General features: G+C 37.9%; 1 protein-coding gene and 1 long non-coding RNA gene across 9 annotated transcripts in view; one reads left to right on the forward strand and one right to left on the reverse strand.

The window, feature by feature from the left end:
* MPP7 (MAGUK p55 scaffold protein 7) overlaps positions 1–22,657 on the reverse strand; it is a 337,800-nt gene that overhangs the window by 19,457 nt on the left and 295,686 nt on the right. For all 8 annotated transcript variants that reach the window (XR_012157600.1, XM_073334350.1, XM_073334349.1 and 5 more), the window contains 2 exons: positions 16,001–16,171; positions 6,661–6,741 (listed from right to left, as the gene is read on the reverse strand). Coding sequence is in view for 7 of the 8 variants with exons in the window: in XM_073334350.1 (XP_073190451.1) it covers positions 6,661–6,741; positions 16,001–16,171 (252 nt within the window). In the remaining variant the exon portion in view is untranslated. The remainder of the gene's footprint in view (positions 1–6,660; positions 6,742–16,000; positions 16,172–22,657) is intronic.
* Positions 9,644–16,411, forward strand: LOC140907732 (uncharacterized). Its single transcript, XR_012157603.1, has 3 exons — positions 9,644–10,797; positions 12,980–13,059; positions 15,251–16,411. It is a non-coding gene; the product is annotated as an uncharacterized lncRNA (long non-coding RNA).

Here is a 22,657-nt window from a genome sequence, read left to right on the forward strand (position 1 = left end):
CATAGAACAGATTATATAGTAAGAAGACATATATATATACACATACAGGTAAGTTGGAAGTTGCCATACAAACCGTGAGAGGCTAATTAGTTAAGATGAACTATTATCAGCAGGAGAAAAAAACTTTTGTAGTGATAATCAAGATGGCCCATTTAGACAGTTGACAAGAAGGTGTGAGGATACTTAACTTAGGGAAATAGATTCAATATGTGTAATGACCCAGCCACTCCCAGTCTCTACTCAAACCCAAGTTAATGGTATCTAGTTTGCATATTAATTCAAGCTCAGCAGTTTCTCGTTGGAGTCTGTTTTTGAAGCTTTTCTGTTGCAAAATTGCCACTCTTAAATCTTTTACTGAATGGCCAGAGTGGTTGAAGTGTTCTCATACTGGTTTTTGAATGTTATGATTCCTGATGTCAGATTTGTGTCCATTTATTCTTTTGCGCAGAGACTATCCAGTTTGGCCAATGTACATGGCAGAGGGGCATTGCTGGCACATATCACATTGGTAGATGTGCAAGTGAACGAGCCCCTGATGGTGTGGCTCATGTGATTAGGTCCTATGATGGTGTCACTTGAATAAATATGTGGACAGAGTTGGCATTTTGGCTGGGTTAGTGTTTTTGTTGTGTGGTTGCTGGAGAGCATTAGCTTCAGGTTAAACCCACTTTATTAAATGCGTTATTTTATGGTAAATACCATGTCCGCCCATCCCCTCCCCCCCCCGCCAATCTTATGAACTGTTCCATGAGCATAACATAGCATTGCATTGATGGTGTTAATATTAATCCAGTGTTTATAAATTACATTAATTGATCAGATTTGAAAAAAATCAACACTTCAATTCATCCACAGATTCCAAGGCCAGATCACATTCCACTGTGATCATCTGGTCTGGCTTCCTGTATAACACAGGCCATAGAACTTCCCCAAAATAATTCCAACAGCATTATTTTTTTTAAATCCAATCTTTATTTTAAAATGGTCAGTAATAGAGAATCCACCACGACTCTTGGTAAATTGTTCCAGTAGTTAATTATGCTCACTGTTAAAAATTTACACCTGAATTCCCATTTGTATTTGTCTAGCTTCAACTTCCAGCCATCACAAAACTGAGTGATTGGGCAATAAAATGACAGATGAAATTCAGTGTTGATAAATACAAAGTAATGCACACTGGAAAACATAATCCCAATTATACATATAAAATGATGGGGGTATAAATTAGCTGTTACCATTCAAGAAGGAGATCTTGGAGTCATTGTGGATAGTTCTCTGAAAACATCCACTCAATTTGCAGAGGCAGTCAAAAAAGCCAACAGAATGTTGGGAATCATTAGGAAAGGGATAGACAATAAGACAGAAAATATCATATTGCTGCTATATAAATCCATGGTACACTCACATCTTGAATACTGCGTGCAGATGCAGTCGCCCCATCTCAAAAAAGACATACTGAATTAGAAAAGGTTCAGAAAAGGGCAACAAAAATGATTAAGGGTATGGAATGGCTTCCATATGAGGAGAGATAAGACTGGGACTTTTCAGCTTGGAAAAGAGACGACTAAGGGGGGGGAAATACGACTGAGGTCTATAAAATCATGGCTGGTGTGGAGAAAGCAAATAAGGAAGTGTTATTTACTCTTTCTCGTAACACAAGAACTAGGGGGTCACCAAATGAAATTAATAGGCAGCAGGTTTAAAACAAACAAAAGGAAGTATTTTTTCACACAACGCAGAGTCAACCTGTGGAACTCCTTGCCAGAGGATGTTGTGAAGGCCAAGATTATAACAGGTTTCAAAAGAGAACTAGATAAGTTCATGGAGGATAGGTCCATCAATGACTATTAGCCAGGGATGGTGTTCCTAATCTCTGTTTGCCAGAAGCTGGGAATGGGCGATAGAGGATGGATCACTTGATGATTACCTGTTCTGTTCATTCCCCCTGGGGCACCTGGTATTGACCACTGTCAGAAGAGAGGATACTGGGCTAGATGGACCTTTGGTCTGACCCAGTACGGCCATTCTTATGTTGTTATGGATCATATTATATCTTTCTCTGTTAGACTGAAGAGCCCATTATTAAATATCTGTTCCCCATGTAGATACTAATAGACTGTAATCAAGTCACCCTTTAACTTTCTGATATATATATATATCCATATATATGAATGTTATAATTCTTGACATCTGATTTGTGTCCACACAAATCAGATATCAAGAATTATAACATTCATAAACCAGTAGGAGAACACTTCAATCTCTCTGGTCATGCGATTACAGACATGAAAGTTGCGATATTACAACAGAAAAACTTCAAAACCAGACTCCAGCAAGAGACTGTTGAATTGGAAGTCATTTGCAAATTGGATACAATTAACTTAGGCTTGAATAGAGACTGGGAGTGGCTAAGTCATTATGCAAGGTAACCTATTTCCCCTTGTTTTTTCCTACCTACACCCCCCCTCCCCCGTTCCTCAGACGTTCTTGTGAAACCCTGGATTTGTGCTGGAAATGGCCCACCTTGATTATCATACATATTATAAGGAGAGTGAGCACTTTAGATAAGCTATTACTAACAGGAGAGTGGGTTTGTGGGGGGGTGGGGTACCTTTTGTAGTGGTAAACACCCATTTTTTCATGGTGTGTATGTATAAGAACATCTTCTGTATTTTCCACAGTATGCATCCGATGAAGTGAGCTGTAGCTCACGAAAGCTTATGCTCAAATAAATTGGTTAGTCTCTAAGGTGCCACAAGTACTCCTTTTCTTTTTGCGAATACAGACTAACACGGCTGTTACTCTGAAACACTGTACATAGTATTCCATCAGCAGTCACACCAGTACCCAATATAAAGGTAAAATAACCTCTCTACCCCTACTTGAGATTCCCATTTATGCCTCCCAGGATCACATTGACTCTTTTGACAATAATATCACACTGGGAGCTCATGTTCAGCTGATTATCCACCTTGACCACCAAATCTGTTTCAGTCACTGCTTCCTACAATAAGTATGGCCTACATTTTTTGTTCTAGATGTATACATTTACATTTCATAAAATCATAGTAATGTAGTGTTTGAAGGGACCTCAGAATCACCAAGTGCAGCCCCCAGTCTGAGGCAGGACTTCGTAAACCCAGACCATATCCCTGACATGTGTTTGTCCAAACTGTGTGATGGGGATTCCATAACCTCCCTTGGAAGCCTATTCCAAAGCTCAATTACCCTTACAGTTTGAAAGTTTTTCCTAATATCTAATCTAAATCTCCCTTGCTGCAAATTAAGCACATGACTTCTTGTTCTACCTTCAGTGGACATGAAGAACAATTGATCACCATCCTCTTTATGACATATTAAATGAACATATTTGAAGACTTATCAGGTTCCCTCAGTCTTCTTTTCTCAAGACTAAATATGATCTTTTTAAAAAACAAACATACATACATTTCCTAAAGATCAGGTTTTCTAAATCTTTTATCATTTTTGTTGCTCTCCTCTGGACACTCTCCAATTTGTACACCTTTCAGACTGTGTGGCACCCAGAACTGGACACAGTACTCCAGCGAAGATCTCAACAGTACCAAATACAGTGGGACAATTACCTCTGTGTCTCACATACAACACTTCCATTAATACAACCCAGAATATTATCTGTTTTCACAACTGCAACACATTGTTGATTCCCATTCGATTTGAGATCCACTATAATCCCCAGATCCTTGTTAGTTATTCCCCATTTTGTAGGTCTGCATTTGATTTTTCCTTCCTTCCTAAGTGAAGTACATAGCATTATATTTATTGAATTTCATCTTGTTGAATCGAGACCAATTCTCCCATTTGTCAAGGTCATTTTGAATCTGAAACCTGTCCTCCAAAGCACTTGCAACCTCTCCCAGCTTGGTGTCACCTGCAAATGGACCCAGGATTGACTCCTGCAGGACCCCACTAGATGTGCACTCCCAGTTTAACAGCGAACCATTGATAACTACTCTGAGAACAGTCTTTCAACCAGCTGTCCACACACTTTGTAGTAATTTCATTGAGATTGCATTTCCTTCATTTGTTTATGAGACTGTCATGTGATCCTGTGTCAAAAGCCTTATGAAAATCAAGACATATCACTTCTACTGCTTCCCCCCTATCCACTAGGCCATTTATCAGTTAGCCATATTAAAACGCATATTGTTTGCTTGCACTCAGTTTACCAAGTGACACAAATTGGTCTAAATCAGAGACCTGTCCTCTTCATTATTTACCACTCCTTCAATTTCTGTGTCATCCAGAGACTTTATCAGTGATCATTTTATGTTTCCTTTCAGGTCATTGATAAAAATGTTAAATAGCATAGGGCCATGACTGTAGGACCCCACTGGAAAAATACCCACTCGATGATGATTCCTCACTTACAATTACATTTTGAGACCTAACAAGTTGCCATTTTAAATCCATTTAATGTGTGCTATATTATTTTTATATTGGTTTAGGTTTTTAATAAAAATGTCATGCAGTACCAAGTCAAACGCCTAGAGCAGTCAAAGAATATTGCATCAACAATATTACCTTTATTAACCAAAACTTGTAACCTCATCACAGAAAGATATCAACTTAGTTTGACAGGATCTATTTTTCATAAACCCATGCTGATTTGCATTTATTACTTTGCCCTCCTTTAGTTTGTTATTAATCAAGTTCTGTATCGGCCACTCCATCATCTTGCCTGCGATCAATGTCAGGCAACAGGCCTACAATTACCTTATTTACCCTTTTAAAATCATCCTATTTACCCTTTTAAAAAACTGGCACATTAGTTTTCCTCCAGTCTTCTGGATCTTCTCCAGCACTCTAAGACTTATTGAAAAATCAATATTAGCGGTCCAGCAAGCCCCTCCATCAGCTCTTTTAAAATTCTTGTATGCAAGTTATCCAGACGTGCGAATTTAAAAATGTCTAACTTTAGTAGCTTCTGTTTAATATCTTCTAGGGATACTAATGAAATGGAAAGAGTGTTATCACCATATTATCTGTTATTTTCCCCCAAATAAAAAAGAAATATTTATTGAACAGTCCTGCCTTTTTGGCATTATTATTGATAATTCTACCATTTCCATCTAGTAATGGACCAACATCATTGTCAGGATTCTTTTTGTTCCTAATATATTTAAAAATCTCTTTCTTATTGTCTTTAACTCTGCTGGCCAAAGATTTCTCCTTGTATCCCTTTGTCAATTTTCTACAATTCTTGTCTTCTGATTTATATTATTGATCAACTTCCCCTTTTTACCGTTTGTTTTATTACACATACAAAGTTGTCTTCACTTCCCCTCTAAATCAGGTCATTTTTTAAACCAGTACAGGCCTTCTTCCTTGATTGTGGCTTTTTGGGAATCTAGCAAGCAAGGTGTTCTTAAATTATTCCCAGTCATCATTCACATTTTTTTATTAAATTCTTCCTGCCAGCTGATTTGGCTCATAATTGTTTTCAGCTTTGTGAAGCTGTCCCTATTTAAGCACCATGTATATACATTTGTAAATGTGATAAAGACATAATCACTTCTACCAAAACTATCATTAATTTTTAGTTCTGTGATGAGTTCCTCTTCATCTGTTAAGACAAGGTCTAATATAAAATCCCCATGTTGGCGGCCATAATTGAGTTAGGAAATTGTCATCTATAATGTTTAGAAATTACAAGGATGTTTTAGTACTGGCAGCATGAGACCTCCAGCATATGTCACTCAAATTGAAGTCCCCTCTTATTACACAACTATTTTCCCCTACACATTATAGATAGGTGTGTAAAGAGGCAATCATCCTGTTCTCTAGTGTGATTTGATGGTCTGTAGCAGACACCAATACCTCATCTTATACATTAACTGTTAGGACATGGATCCAGATGCACTGAAGATCATTTTTTCCAATTTCTCAGTGACTTGGAAACAGGTAATGCCATTTTTGACAGAGTGCCACTCTACTTCCCCTTTTGCCCATTTGATCCTTCCTAAAGAGGTTATAACCACTGATTTTAACATTCCAATAGTGGCAATCATCCCAACAGGTTTCAGGTTTGTAAGACTTGATGCATTTTATATTGCCAAAATATTAGGTATTTGAATGACATATTTACAGGTCAGAACTGCTTCTACCATCACTCTTTATCTGTCATATTGCCTATGATTATCTGACAGTTATATCAGAGCAGAGATAACATGCTGCTCTACAAGAAAAACTTTCCCATTCTGGGAGCTAATAATCTGGGGAAACTCTCCATTGTATATCACCACGCACCAATCTCTGAATATATGCAAGAAACAATCAGGTCTGTGTGGTGTGAATTCTCCCATTGTCCCTGTAAGATTTTGCTCCCCCAAACTGGAGCTTTTAAATGGGAGTTTCATTTACTAAAAATCATTGTTGACATCAAATTTATACTGAAAAATGCACTGCACCAGAATCTGGGCCAAAATTTTCTAGTGGGTTTCATCAACGTTTATTCAAAACATAGATGCAGCAGATTAGATGTTTAAAATTTATTACACTAATTTAGGTGCCTAAATATGGGTTTATGCATCCATGTTTGACAATGTTGACCTTAGGTTAACATAAGAATAAAAAAAACTGATACAGCATGAGGACCTCACAAAATGCATTTCTACTTACGCGGCACTGTTACACCATAATGCTGGGTATCGCTGATCAACAATTTTCGTTTAAGTTCATTCAACCCTACACCCACAGGACCTGGAAGATAAATTACAGTTTTCAAAGAGAAATTCTCTCTTGCGTTCAGGTATTATAACTGGTCAATGTGAGACTACCCAATGGAAGAACAGGTAATCTGAGCCTTTTGGAGTTGCCCATGGATACAGCCTCTTCTAGGATGTATTTAGACAAATTTCAGAAAATTTAATTGCCAGATATCACTATCTTTAACCTTTCTCTCCTTGGGAAATATTAATGAAGAAGTAGAGTCAAGCCAACTCTGATGTTGGGAGTCTCTGGCTTTTGGCATGGAGATAGTGGTCCCATTGATCTCCTACAAAATGAAGGAGAGATGCCATAGTGGTTCTTTTAGGTCTGTCAGCAACTTTCAATAGTATTATATACAAAATTTTGTTGATCTGCCTATGGATCCTATCTGGGATCGTGGTTTCAACTGGTTTTGGTTTTCTCTCTCTCTGAGGTCTTAAAGGGTGGTTTTGGGTAATCCCTCATTCGCTCCAAGAGATCGATAATGGAGGGTTCCATTCTGTCACTCATCCTATCCAATTTGTGCAAGACACCTTTGGGGGAGATCTGGATTGTAGTATCATTAGGATATGGATGATCTACAGCTCTGTTTTCATCAGATCCAGATGGTGGAGTGGCAGTGCTTTCTCAGTGTGTGATCAAGATTTGGACTTGGAGGAGAGAGAATTAACTGAAGTTTAACCCACAGAAAATGAAGGTGATATTTGTGAGTTTGGGGAAGGATCTTGACATTATAGCAGAAGTTGTATATGTGCTCTGAGCTTTTATAATTCGGAACATTTTATAAAGTAAAAAAAATGAAGTAACAACCTGATACATATTTTAATGGAACTTGGAGCCCTTTCTGGGCTTCCATCCATAGTCTGCTAATAAGATTAAGTACTTGGAGTTGAGAATGAAGCTCTAGAACCTTCTAGTAATAATTATCAAGAATGACTGATTACCCACCTCTCGTGTGTAGCAAGACACAAAGATGAAGACCATACGCTTTCTACCACTCCAAAACCATGGTCTCTCTGTAAAAACTTAGTGTTATTGCATTTACAACTTTTTATATGTTTACATAAGTTAAACACACAACTACATTTCAAGTCCCATCTCTGACCTGCCAGCAAATTAATCTATCAGTTTATATATAAATGTTTATTTAATGTGATGTACAACAGCATCTACTGGTGCATGTCTGTCAAAAAATGTAATGTGTCATGGTGCTAATAGCATTAGGTATTTTCTAAATTTTGTCTATAATTATTAGTATTATACTTACTTAAGCAAGTAAGGTTTTATAGGAAAGGTAATTAAAATTCTGTATGCATGTCAGATTGATTAGTGTAGCAGACTGAAAGGATCAGTAAGAGCTGAAGTAGAAAAATCTGTTTTATACTTTTTTTTTTAAGCAAGACATCTTCCTTATACACAAATGTTATTTCCTCAGCCTACATACTGTCAAATCAATGGTATGCTTTTAGTTCTATTTATATATAAGAACTCAGGTTTCACTTACTGTGTGACAGATGCTCAGGAAACAGAGCAATCTGTTTCCAGACCAAAAAACCAACTACTAGCTGTCTCTCATCCCCACCCACCATTTTCTGTGTCGCTATAAAATACAGCTATGAAAGCTGTAGATTCTTCTGTTTCAGTGGCTACTTTTCAGAATTTCCAGAGTTATTTTTTTCTTTGTGCAATTGCTACCATTTGTAACTGTAACAGACACACACACAGAGAACGGATACCTAATTAGCAACGGCAATGATGAGTATATTGTCTATTCTTATTTTTATTATACTATATTTCCTGAGTAAAATGCACAATTCTACTCTGAATGTTCTTGGTTGTGTTAAAATGAAAAGAAAGAGGCATGCTTCTAAAAATTATATACTTGGGAATAAATAATTTAAACCCAGCAGGAAGGGAGTGAAGCATCAGGATTTAAAAAAACAACAGGTTCTTGAGTGGAATGCTAGTAATGTTTATTCCAGGAAATTTTTGCTTTGGTGCAATCAATCAAATGAACTTTTCTAAAACTGAATGATCATCCATTCTATTTATTGACAACAATTTTAAGAAAAAAATGAGAATATTCATGTCAATTACTGACCCATTTTGAATCATTCTACTTAAAGGTCCAATCTAGCACACACCTACTGCTATGCCTAGTCCTTATGACTGTATCTCACTGGGTATGTCTACACTTTGAGTTGATGGGGTAATTCCCTGTTCAAGGAGACATACCTGCACTAGCTCTGGTCAAGCAGTGAGCTAAAAATACCGTGTAGCTGCAGCAATGGGAGCAGCATTATGGGCTAGCCAACCCGAGTATGTTCCTAGTGCTCTCGGGGTGGCTAGCCTCTCTCACTGCTTGCATTGCCATGACCACACACTATTTTTAGCACACTAAAAATTTTTAGCACACTATTTTTAGCACAGGTATCTCTCTTCAATTTGGAAATTAAACCCCCAGCTCAAAGTGTAGACATACCCATTGACATAGGCATTTGCAGGATTGAGCCACAAATTATTAGAACTTATAACAGGGTTCAAAAAAGAACTAGATCAATTCATGGAGGATAAGTCCATAAATGTATATTAGCCAGGATGGGCAGGGATGGTGTCCCTAGCCTCTATTTGCCAGAACCTGGGAATGGGAGACGGGATGGATCACTTGATGATTACCTGTCTGTTCATTCCCTCTGGGCCACCTGGCACTGGCCATTGTTGACAAGACAGGATACTGGGCTAGATGGATCTTTCGTCTGACCCAGTATTGTCGTTCTTATGTTCTAAGACTCATACCAGGCACACGTGTTTGAAGAAAAATAGAAATAATGTTTTAACCCACTGTGGGCAAAACTTTGGACTAAGCCTACCCAGGCTCAAAACCCAGCAAGGTCAACTCAGCCCTTCATTCTTCCCAAGCAGAGATGTTGAGCTACATGCAGCATATTTGTTTGGGAGGTAAGGAGGAAAGGTGTCTTTCAGTAAAAACTAGGGTGCTGACTTCACTGCTTAGACTGCTAAATTCCCACGACAATCTTCAGAAACAGAGATTTGCTTCAAAAGCTAAACTTTCACTTTACCATCTTTGTTGTACAGTTGGTTGCTAAATTGCTATGGCTGTTTATGTTTGTCAAGTGTAACATTTTTAGATCTCACGAGATAAGAGATATTAAGGTAGAACCTCACTAATTTGTGCTTCAGTAACTACAACTAGCAACGAGAGGGCATTTCTAGATTTGCCGTTCAATGAAGTATGAATGAGAGAGGTCAAACTGGTGCCGCAGGGGCAATACCAGGGACAATGCAAATGTCACATTCTATGCAAATCAGACAGTACCACCACATTACCCTGGCCTCCCTGAGGCAGGGTGACTTAAATGGAGGCTGCTGCTCCTGGATCATTCTCTTCCCCTCCAGCTGGTTGAAGTGAAACAGTTGGGCTGAGAGGGACGGGGGGAAGGGCAAGCTAATGGTGTTCCTACAGAAGCTTTACTGGGCTTCTACAGGAATGAAGACGAACCAAAGACCCAAATGTGGGTGGTGGGCATTAAAACAGACTGCTACACTTTTCTGATCTTCAAGGTAAGTGGAGAGAGCTAGGAGCCACTCTCCCTCATGGGGACAGACCCATCAGCAACCATCTTTATCTCTCCCGGTGGCTCCACAGAGGTCAGGCATGAGGAGTACAAACATGGTGTCTGCTTTCTGATGATATGCTGAAGAGCAGACCAATACAGAAGCCTTTCCATTCCATGCTCCTTTGCTTACATTTCAGGTTCCTCTTTATTCTGATGATGGCCCCAGCATACTATCAGGGAAACAGTGACAACTTAGCCCCAAGCCATCCCAGCACCACCGCTAGCAGGAGCCAAGAAAAAGCAGCATCCACTTAAGAAGCCCTGTCGCAGGTTTAGCTGGGGACGGGCTGGACCTGACCTGGCACTTCCACACTGGCATGTAGAGACCATGACATCTGTATTGGTCTTGCCCAAACACTTACTGAAGCAGAAGCCTCATTTAACTGGACTGAAGTGTTTTCCCATTAATGTAAGTCAATTTCCAATGTAAAAAATATTATAGATTACAATAGTTGCCAGCATCTCAACTGTAGGGCTGACTGATGCTTATCCTACTGTTAATAAGATATATTCAGAATTCTTATTAAAAAAGGAAGGGGAGGGGAGGGGAGGGGAGGGAAGGGATCAATGAGGTGTAGGTAGAGTAGCTTATGAGCAGTGGGCTGAGAATTGCTGGTGATAGATGGATCGTTTGGTGGTGGTCCATAGTGGACTGGCTGATCACATGGTTATTCTCATTTCCAGTTGATACATCACATTTATGTCAAATAAAAGTACAGTAAACATTTTCCTATATTACTATTCCATATATCAATTGCTATAGTTGCCATTGGGACATTACATGATCACAAAAAGAAGGAGAGGGGATCTCGAAAATTGACATGGATCATTTTCCATTGACGTTTCTATTAAGATGTGGTCCTTGCTATAACAAAGTTTGATTCTCTGAAGTATTCAGTATAGTCTCCCATTCAGGAAAGTATGTTTTAAGTACTTCCCTGATTAGGGAAGTTTTCCTGAATTGTGGTCCTGCCCATAACTTCTAAAAAAGATTGAAAAAGTAATTTAGTCACCTTCCATCCTTCTGGACACACAAGAAAAGGGCCAGTGTTTTTAACCGCAAAGAAGTGTAGAACTTCGCTCATGGGTAAACACTTGTAGGAAGCAGATATGAAATCAATGGAGAAAGAGCTCAACACGCTGACTAACCAGTATAATTGAACTCATTTTAAAATACTTATGTTTTAGGAGAAAACATAATAGGAATAAAAGCTATCATGCCTACAACTTGCATTTTGTAAACTAGAATAATGTTAGATCAAGTCAGCTGAAATCTCCAATTGGCAGTTTTTTTCTTTTTTTAAACAGCTTCCAACTGTAAATTATGCTTCCAGTCATAGTGCAACATACTGGACATTTTCTGCCCTGACCAATTACTGCTTTAATTTAATTATTTTTCCTTGTGTTCTCTGGCATATATCAAAATTATATTTGACATGTTACACAGAATGCTCCTACTGGCACACACAAAGTCTTTAAAATGTGTTTGCTTCTACTATACCTGTATTACTTAACCGTGCTATTTTTCCACATTTCACCCAAGACATTTTTATGGTATTGGCCAGACAAACTGCTCCTAATATCCAGAGAACATCATCAGAATTACTGAAGTCTACAATAAATTTCTGAACTGCTTTTGCTACTGAGAAAGCACACTTTCATTTGATTTATGACAGCAAAAATCAAATGAAATCTCTAGGTATTCCTCAAATCAAACATATATAATTCGTTATAAAAATCTACTTATCACACTTTTGCACTGCACTTTCTGTTGGTGTAAGTGTAAAGTCAACTTGATGTTATTACTTGTTGTATATAGCCCACAATCTTACAGTGATTACAGTAGTAGATGACTGAATTTTAGTGCTGGAGGGTGACAAAACTGTTAATTAAAAACTAAATTTAATGCTCCCTTGGACATGATTTTTATAAAAACACAGCCACTCAACAGTTCATAACAGTTCCTGACAGAGGGTCATATTTCATCTGCTCTGCTGCTTTAATAGTAGAGAAAACTTTACTAATGAAGCATCAACCTATATGCTACTGCAAAAGAAACAAAAAGTAGTGAAACCGATGCTCTGGTTACCTTTGAAAATAGTAAGTTAACATATCATTCTATTTTAAATTGGATTTATGCAATACAGTTTCTAAAAAGAGACTGAAGCAATGCATTTTAATTACATACCCTTAAGAAACTTTTATAAAAACACTGCTAGTGCCAGATTATGAGGTAGGTCTAAACCAGATCCAAGGCCACATCTTGGTACCTGTTTGCAGCTCCTTCCTAGTAAAATGTCTGCACCTGGACAATCCTGATACTTATATCAGTCACCAGAGTTGGCTGTTGAGGCACCCATCAGCCCACAGAAGAAAAGAGCAGACCCTGCACTGCTCCACCTCTCATCCACCCTCCCCTCAATTTACTTATTTATTGTAATACAGGGTATAGCTTTGTTCCTTTGTACTTTTATGTGCTTTCTTTATCTTGATTACAGACACATTAGTTTTGTGTGGGTTTTGTGGACTTTTCTTAAGAAGACCAGGGTGAGTTTAATCAGATTCCATTTTTGTTTCTTGCTTTTTCACAGAATTGGTAATTTCAGTGATGGCCTGGCCAAAGGAACAGATTAGCCTCCCAGGACAGTATTAAAATCACTGGACGGCAGTGGTGAGTTTCCATCCTTAAATCCCAGGAAGAGATGCCTAATTCCTGGGAAAGGACATCAAACCTTCCCAATAGATGGGAGTTGGGCCTGCAGGAGTGCCTGAGGACTCTGTGCAAGGCTTGAGGATTTCATTATGCCATGGACTGAGGGCCTATCTGGTCTGGAAATTAGGCAGGCCAGTTAAGAAGGTAAAATTAAGATGCTCAGTACATGAGTGTCAGTATATGAGCATCCAGGGGAGTTAGCAGAGAAATGGGTCCAGAAGCTTCCTCCCACCCATGCACTCTGATGAAGTTATAACCACCAGGGGCAGCCTAAAGATGGCTACTGCTCCTTGGAGGAGTCATACTGCAGCAGCAGACACCAGCACCCTACAAAGTCTTGAAAATCCCTAATCTCCTCAGATCACCTCACTTCTCTTCAAGAACACTTATGTAGAGCTCAGTGTTTTAGCACAGCCATATATTTTTCCAGCTCTAGTGCCTTAACCATTAATATCTGTCTGCACTGCCAGCTGATTAAAAATGTACCCTCAGACTTCCATGTAAGGTAAGGAATTTAACTGGAACTGCAACTGAACAAAATGGCTAAATGGCAAAAATACAATTAACTTTTCACTTTTACATCACACTTGGAGAAGGACTTTTCCAGAACCATTGCAAAAAAATGTTAAATAATTCTGCTTAATGTTTGTAGTGCTGCATTGTTATATTTTTTGCCAATATCCAAAACTCAATGTACTTTGTTTGCCATAGTCAGAGGGTTATCTAAATCCAAAAAATACTTTATTGAAATCAGGATAGCTATAATATATAGGTCCGTTACTGCAACCATCACTCAAGTGGGTAGTCCCATACATTCAGCGAGTGTATGGTTCTATAAAGAAATATAAAAACCACCAGCTGACGTCAATGGAACTAATCCCATGCGTGAGATTTTCAGGATTGGGTTTTTTTGCTGAGTATTGCCCGATCCTTTATATTGTAGACACAAGGTTTCTGCAAAGTTTTGTCCTCTATGAAAATCAAATCTTTCTGGGAGTTGAGGCTTAAAACCCTCAGAACCTTGAGGTTTTTACAAAATAGAAAAATAATCTAACAGCACATTTTTCCATTTGCAGATGTACATGTTGTAACAATTAGAGGTTTGAAGATCTCAACACATTTCTGAATGATTGGTGAATACAATAAATTTTAAATAAGGACAAGTCCTGATTGCACTGTTTGCCTGGGTAAAGATAATCTTAGGTGTGTACATTCTCTTCGGGGTTGATTCTGAAGAAGGCCCCTGGTGAACACTAGCAGGTTCACTAGTGCTTGTATGCTGGGCTCTGTCAGTGATTATATTGATCCTGGATTATACTCAAGACTGCCACTCCTTTGATTCCACTGTCATTACAGTTAGGGCCTTCAGGAAGTAGGCCTTTTTGGCAAAATGCAACATCAAGTCAGAGCTCTGCCTCCTTTCATTCTCCTTGCTGTTTTTGAATCATTGGACTTTTCTTTTTTAGAAATATTTTTTATAAGACTGCTGCTCCACATAAAGTTTGACATTTGTGAGATTCAGACCCTTTTTGGAGTGGAAAGTGATATTGGAGACTTTTCTACTCACAACCATGATTTTTTTTTTTTTAATTTGCTAGAAAACAGGGTTGGGCAAAAGCACATCTTGGGAGCATTCCAGGCACTAGCAAAAAAGCTGTGCAACTCTTCGGTACTGAACTGAACACAGAGGCCAGCTCTCTGGTCAAGAAATCCAACTCACTAGTTCAACTCGTCCATGAGATATAGAAGTTAGCCCTGCAACAGCTGCAATAACTGATCAGATCATCTGAATTTCACAAGTCAAGTCACTGTCCTAGCCTGAGAATTGTGTGCACTTGGCTGTAACAATTTCAGGTGCCAGAAGGCCAAATCTTTTTACTTGTTTATCAGAAGTGAAATACAATTATCTGGGAGCAATTTTTGGAACAAGTGAATAACTAACCTTTCTTTCTGGTGACCAGAATAGGTCCAATATGGAAAAGAGAACTTCTGAAACAAATGGGTCCTATTCTGGTATGACAGCTAACCAATAGACAGTCTAGCAAATCCCCAAGGATCAGGCAACTAGTGCAGGTTAACGCACTTAACAATAAGCCCGTTTTACGATATCCCAGACATTGACAATGAAATTGTTTCTTCTCATTTCCAGGAGGACAAGTTTACAGCCTTGGGAGATAAAGAGGATCCAGCATTCCGGTGGAGTGGTGACACCTAATTGCACACGGGTGCCCAGAAATGTTTCTGGACACCCTGGTTCATTGGTTTGAGATAGATTTGGACATATTTCTGACCAATAGTCCAGTGAAAGCCTTGTTCAGCATACTGGGGATGAATGGCCAAGACACTTAACTGATGTATTCTGGAACTCTGTGGTAATAAGGCATGTTGTGGTCATAGCTTATCCTAAGCCTAGACAGGGAGCAAGTGGGACATGAGATATGAGTGGTAAGATAGTGAGAGGGTCCCTTGTTGGAGTCCAGTTCTTCACACAAAGAACTAGATGCTCAGGAAATTTCTTTGCAAGCTATATTCTGTTGGTAAAGTTGCAGCCACATAAGGAGTCTTCATTGCACCAAAATAAGATTTAGTTTCAGGACTTTAGCACAATTTTAAAGAACAATAAGATCAAGGTTACATTACAGCTTATCTGTATATTTTGATTAGTGGGTTGACAGTATTTCTCATACTATATGATGCACAAATAGCTCTTCACTTGCAGTTTTCCAAAACTCAAACCACCAAAAAAAGATGAGAAATTATGAGCAACCGCAGCAACATAATATTCTAGATAATTAAAATTTGCAGTTTGAGAGACAGAAAAGTTAAATTTTAAACTTCTGTAAGATTATTGCACTAATATTTACTCTAGATTCCTGATTTAGACATTAAAAAAACTTACCAACCAAAACTACAAGCCTGTATTTCTCATTAGGCTGTCGTCGATATGGTGCAACTTCTTCATACGTTGGAACATCTGCTGTATCATACTGATCACTCTTCTTGCATTCATACATGGATTTATTTGTCTTTCTATCTTTTCTGCTAAGACGAAAGCTTCTCCTAAAACCAGCTGCAACAACAAGATTTTTTTTAAACTAAGCAATTTAATATCTGAAAAGTCCAGAAAAGATTCATTTCCAGGCAGGGAAAAGTGGGGAGGGGGAAATGACTAATTAAGAAACTGCAAACTGGCTATTTCCATGAGCAATCACATTAGCTGCACACACACAAAATAGATACGAAATTTCAAATGCATTTTTTGAGAAACCAGGTCCTTAGGGTCCAGAAAAGATTTCCAGACAAAAATGTAAATTACCTCCAAATTGTTAAAGTCCTAAACTACAATACAGCAGTCATTTCAACTTAAAATATGATATTCCCAATAAATGAAATGATTAATTTTACTATTTTTGATTTAGGGGGAAAAGCAATTTTTTGAAGTCAATCGAAACAAGCTCTATAATAATTACAATAAACTGATAACACAATTAACTTCTTGAATGCTGCATAAATTAACAGATATAAGGAAAACATACATTCAGTCCTGAGTCATATACCATCTCTGACGCATCCCAGTTGAATTGTCATGGGATGTAGACACTTAAAATAATATATATTGTGGCAGCAGGGCACAGGGGCATAAGAGTTAATAAAATCATTGCCTTCAAACAATGTTATGACCTTGGCTCAATGCTGCTCTACCATAACTGGAAGTTTAAAAATAGCGTATGCAAACGTAACCCATGCCTGCTTGGTGTGGCGGTCTGACCCCTCTCAAAGCACTGAGCCCATCTAGAGATTGATAAGTCTGCCACAGCCTTAGTTAACAGCTATGTGGCTTTTAGCTCATGCAGTAGAGGCTCACACACTAAGCTTCAAAGGTCACAGGTTTGATCTCACCTGCGATGACTGGGATCTGTCAGCATTACAAGTGGGTGCTCATCCAGGATATCAACGGGGAAGTCTCTGAAGCTCGGGATGCGCTTCCTCAGCTAGGGGAAGCCTGCTTGGTGTCATGCTGTGTCCCCTCTAGTGGCACCTAGTTCAGCTAGAGATTGATGAGTCTGCTACAGCCTTAGCTAATAGCGATGTGGCTTTTGGCTCACACCCTAAGCTTCAGAAGTCCCAGGTTCGATCCTGCCTGCCGATGACCAAGGTCCATCCGCGTTACATGATCTCTCCCAAATACATTGAAAATAGGGCTCTCAACAATTAAAAAAATAATTGTGATTAAACACAATTTTTAATTGTACTGTTAAACAAGAATAGAATACCATTTATTTAAATATTTTTAATGTTTTCTACATTTTCAAATATATTAATTTCAATTACAACACAGAATACAAAGCGTACAGTGCTTATTTTATATTATTTTTATTACAAATATTTGCACTGTAAAAAAATAAACAAAAGAAATAGATTTTTCAATTAACCTTATACAAGTACTGTCGTGCAATCTCTTTATTGTGAAGTACATTACAGGGTGGGTAATTACATGCACGACCCCATAAATGTACACAAACTTGTTTGTCTTAGCGATTGGCTGAACAAGAAGTAGGACTGAGTGGACTTTTAGGCTCTAAAGTTTTACATTATTTTATTTTTGAGTGCAGTTATGTAACAAAAATAATACTACATTTGTGCACTGCACTTGTGCACTTTCACAGTAAAGAGATTGCACTACACTACTTGTATGAGGTGAATTCAAAAATATGATTTCTTATCTTTATTACGGTGCAAATATTTGTAATAAAAATAATATAAAGTGAGCACTGTAAACTTTGTATTCTGTGTTGTAAATAAAATCAATATATTTAAAAATATAGAAAAATATCCAAAAATATTTATAATAATGTAAATTGGTATTCTACTATTGTTTAACAGTACAATTAAAACAGCGATTAATTTTTTTTTGAGTTAATCGCTGAGTTAACTGCAATTAACTGACAGCCCTAATTGAAAATAAAAACACACCATTAGATAAATCTCACAACATGATCAAACATGGGTACTGTAGCTCCATTTCACACATACTGTATAATGAAATTTGCTAAGTTAGGATGACATTTCCTATTAAACATATTTTCAATTATAATCTATCATATTTTTGTAATCCTAACTGACCTAAAATTTTATGTATAGTGTTGTGCCCATAGTGCTTAACTGCAGCTGATGGAAGTTTCGTGTGGTTTTTAAAAGATTTTTAAATTGGTACAACTCCATGAGCATCAATAGCAGAATAATATGACAGTATCACAGCTGCAGCCTGGATCCACTAAACCTGGGTATGAAAGGTAATTATTCCACCTTTTATCGTTACTTTATAAATTTCTCATTAAGATTAATTCTTTTAAATAGATTTTTACAGTTGTACCCTATCTTCTGTGGTTTTAGGAACTGGATGGCCACAGTGCCATGCTAATTTCATTATTTGACTGTACTAGAGAAATTACCAATACATACACAAAATATGCCACTTTTAGGTCATTGGCTAAACTGGACAGTCTCTACGCAAAAGAATAAATGGACACAAATCAGACATCAAGAATTATAACATTCAAAAACCAGTCAGAGAACACTTCAATCTCTTTGGTCACTCGATTACAGCCCTAAAAGTGGCAATTCTTCAACAAAAAAACTTCAAAAACAGATTCCAACGAGAGACTGCTGAATTGGAATTAATTTGCAAACTGGATACAATTAACTTAGGCTTGAATAAAGACTGGGAGTGGATGTGTCATTACACAGAGTAAAACTATTTCCCCTTGTTTATTTCTCTTCCTACTGTTCTTGTAAACCGCTGGAAATGGCCCACCTTGATTATCACTACAAAAGGTTCACCCCCCCACACCATGCTCTCCTGCTGGTAATAGCTCACCTTTCCTGATCACTCTTGTTACAGTCTGTATGGTAACACTCATTGTTTCATGTTCTCTATGTGTATAAGATCTCCCCACTACATTTTTTACTGTATGCATCCGACGAAGTGAGCTGTAGCTCACGAAAGCTTATGCTGTAATAAATTTGTTAGTCTCTAAAGTGCCACAAGTACTCCTTTTCTTTTTTGAAAAGTTATTTTAGTTTAAAAAGATTTCTACTGTAAAAGCACTGCTATTGTATTGGTAATGTAATACAACTTGGTACACAGTAATGTCTCTGGTGACTGGTTCGGTTCTAAAGCGAAGTCAATCATGGCACACCGATATTTTGCTGATTTAATGTCACAGACATAGTAAACTGCATTCAGACTCTAAAAATAATGTTAAAGATACAGAAAAATAACAAGGTTAACTATTTTCCTGAGCTGTAATCTAAAAAACCCCAAACCTAAGTATACCAAAGCTACTTTTAAAATACCTGAAAATTCTCCTGTACTATCTTTTCACACAAACAGAAATGAATTCTTCCCACTATACTAAAAGTTTGCTAGCATATACATTTTGCCAGAAAACACAGTTCCGAGATCTCCAGAGGATGGATGGTTTTGTGGTTAAAGGTGACCCGCAAAACATTTGAAAAATTTAAGATTATGCTGGTTGTTTTTTAAACTTCCCTTTTTGTTCTAATAATGAAATCCTGAAAATATGCAAAATTAAATAAACTCTCACCTCTCCCTATCCCTCATTTGTTCTTTACCCTCAAAATATTGGGACTATCATACCTCTGGTTTTCCCTGGTTTTGCTGGAGGATCTGCTAGATGTCTCACAGCATATCTATTATGAGTTCTCATGCCCCATCTGAAAGGTCAGGATGTTGAAACTTTAACAAAGATATCCTTTATCCAAAATATGAATTAGAAATTGAGTATGTTATAAAAGTTTTGCACAATCTGATTAAAATCCTGCTCCCTTTATTTGTTCAGCTATCACACTCAACTATTGGGATATCATCAAATCTCCCATCATCTCAGTCCTCCAGGACAGAAAAAAATCTGAATTTCTTATGTAAAAATCAATCAGTAAAAAAAATGTTTAAAAATCCTTTAATAGCTTCTTTATGCCAGTTTCCCCCATTTTACGTCATCCTTTAAGACACTGCAATGGGACACAGGGAATTTGAGTTCCATTCCCAACTCTGCTACAGATTTTTTTGCATGACCTTGGGCAAATCATTTACTATTTCTCCACCTGTGAAATAAGAATATTAATACTTCCCTACCTCTTAAGGATGCTGAAAAGGGAAATTCATGATGATATTATGATGGTGAACATGACAGAAATGCCTAGATAGGTATTTTAAATTATTTCTACAAGAGTTAGGGATAAACTTAGGTAAATTGTTACAAAGACAGACTTATCTGTAATATGCTAGTAATGGCCCTGTATAACTGTAGAAATTTAAATACTAAACACAGATGGATTGCCTTGTCACCTTTAGTTCATCTGTATGAATTTTATTTCTTACATTTGCAAACGGTCACCACCTAGTAGTACTGTATATAAACATAGTAAAGGTTACCTTATGCATCTTTTGAAAACAATGAAAGCAGCATGGATAAAAAAATGTTTTAAAAAAATTAAAAATTGATTTTATTTAAATTGAATTCTTTTGTTTAAAATTTTTTTAAATAAATTTATTTGAATTTAAAATTATGACAACCTATATTAAGGCCTAAACTTACTTAAATCTATTAAAATCATTTAAATAAAAAACAATATTCAAGCAGTACACAGAATTAGAAATACAGAACTGGAAAAAACCTTGACAGGTCATCTAGTCCAGTCCCCTGCACTGAGGCAGGACTAAGTTTTATCTAGAGACCATCCTTGACAGGTGTTTGTCTAATCTGTTCTTTAAAAACCTCCACTTACAGAGATGCCACAATCTTCCTAGGTAACTTTTTCCGGTGTTTAACTACCCTAACAGTTCGGAAGCTTTTCCTAATGTCTAACCTAAATCTCCCTTGCTGCAGTTTAAGATCATTGCTTTTTGTTCTGTCCTCAGTGGATAAGGAGGACAATTTATGACCCTCGTTATTATAACATTTTACATACATAAACATTGTTATCATGGTCTCCTTCAGTTTTCCTTTCTCCAAAATAAATAAATCTAGTTTTTTCAATATTTCCTCATAGGTTTATGTTTTCTTGATATTTAATCATTTTTGTTGCTCTTCTCTGGCTTTCCTTTATTTGTCCATATCTTTCCTGAAGGGTGGTGCCCAGAACTGGACACAATACTTCTGTCGAAGCCTATCAGTGCTGAACAGAGTGGAAGAAATACTTCTAATGCCTTGCTTAAAACACTGCTGTTAATACACTCCAGAATTAGGTTTGCTTTTTTTTTTTGCAGCAGTATTATATTGTTGAGTCATATTTAGTTTGTGATCCACTTTAACCTCCCGATCTTGTTCTGCAGTGCTCCTTACTTGACAGTCATTTCCCATTTTATATTTGTGTAATTGCCTTTTCCTTCCTAAGTAGCATTTTGCATTTGTCCTTACTGAATTTAATCCTATTTATTTCAGACCATTTCTCCAGTTTGTCAAGATCATTTTGAATTCTAATCCTGTCCACGAAAGTGCTTGCAACCCCTCCCAGGCTGATATCATCTACAAACTTTATAAGTGTACTCTCTATGCCATTTCTGAAGATACTGAACAGAACCAGACCCAGGGCATATCCCTGAAGAATCCCACTAGATATGCCCTTCCAGCTTGACTGTGAACCATTGATAACTAGTCTGAGTATGGTTTTCCAACCAGTTGTGTACCCACCTTATAGTAGGTTTGTCTAGGCTAGCTTGCTTATGAGAAGGTCATATGAGACACTATCAAAAGCCTTACTGAAGTTGGGATATATCACATCTACTGTTTCTCCCCATCCACAAGGTTTGTTATCCTGTGTGACAGGGTCGGGCAAGATAGCTATAGAAGAGTAATAGAAGGCAGATATATTAGCCCCACGCTCAGTAGGTCCCTTTTCCCTGGGTAAGGTAACATGGAAGGTTCCAGAACAATCAGGAACCTTCTGGAGACAATTAAAACAGACAGGCTGATTAGAACACCTGCAGCCAATCAAGAAGCTGCTAGAATCAATTAAGGCAGGCTAATCAGGGCACCTGGGTTTTAAAAAGGAGCTCACTTCAGTTTGTGGTGTGCATGTGAGGAGCTGGGAGCAAGAGGCACTAGGAGCTGAGCGTGAGAACGTGGACTGTTGGAGGACTGAGGTCTACAAGCATTATCAGACACCAGGAGGAAGGTCCTGTGGTGAGGATAAAGAAGGTGTTGGGAGGAGGCCATAGGGAAGTAGCCCAGGGAGTTGTAGCTGTCGCACAGCTGTTCCAGGAGGCACTCTAGACAGCTGCATTCCACAGGGCCCTGGGCTGGAACCTGGAGTAGAGGGCGGGCCTGGTTCCCCCCAAATCCTCCCAACTCCTGGTCAGACACAGGAGTCGTCGACCTAGACCGTGAATTCAGAAAAACGGCCAAACTGAGGGCTGCCGTGAAGCTCCAAGGCGAGCAAATCTGCCAATAAGCGCAAGACCCACCAAGGTAGAGCAGGAACTTTGTCACACCTGTCAAAGAAGGATATTAGGTTGGTTTGACATAATTTG

Source organism: Lepidochelys kempii, chromosome 2 (genome assembly GCF_965140265.1).
Source record: "Lepidochelys kempii isolate rLepKem1 chromosome 2, rLepKem1.hap2, whole genome shotgun sequence".
Taxonomy (NCBI): domain Eukaryota; kingdom Metazoa; phylum Chordata; order Testudines; family Cheloniidae; genus Lepidochelys; species Lepidochelys kempii.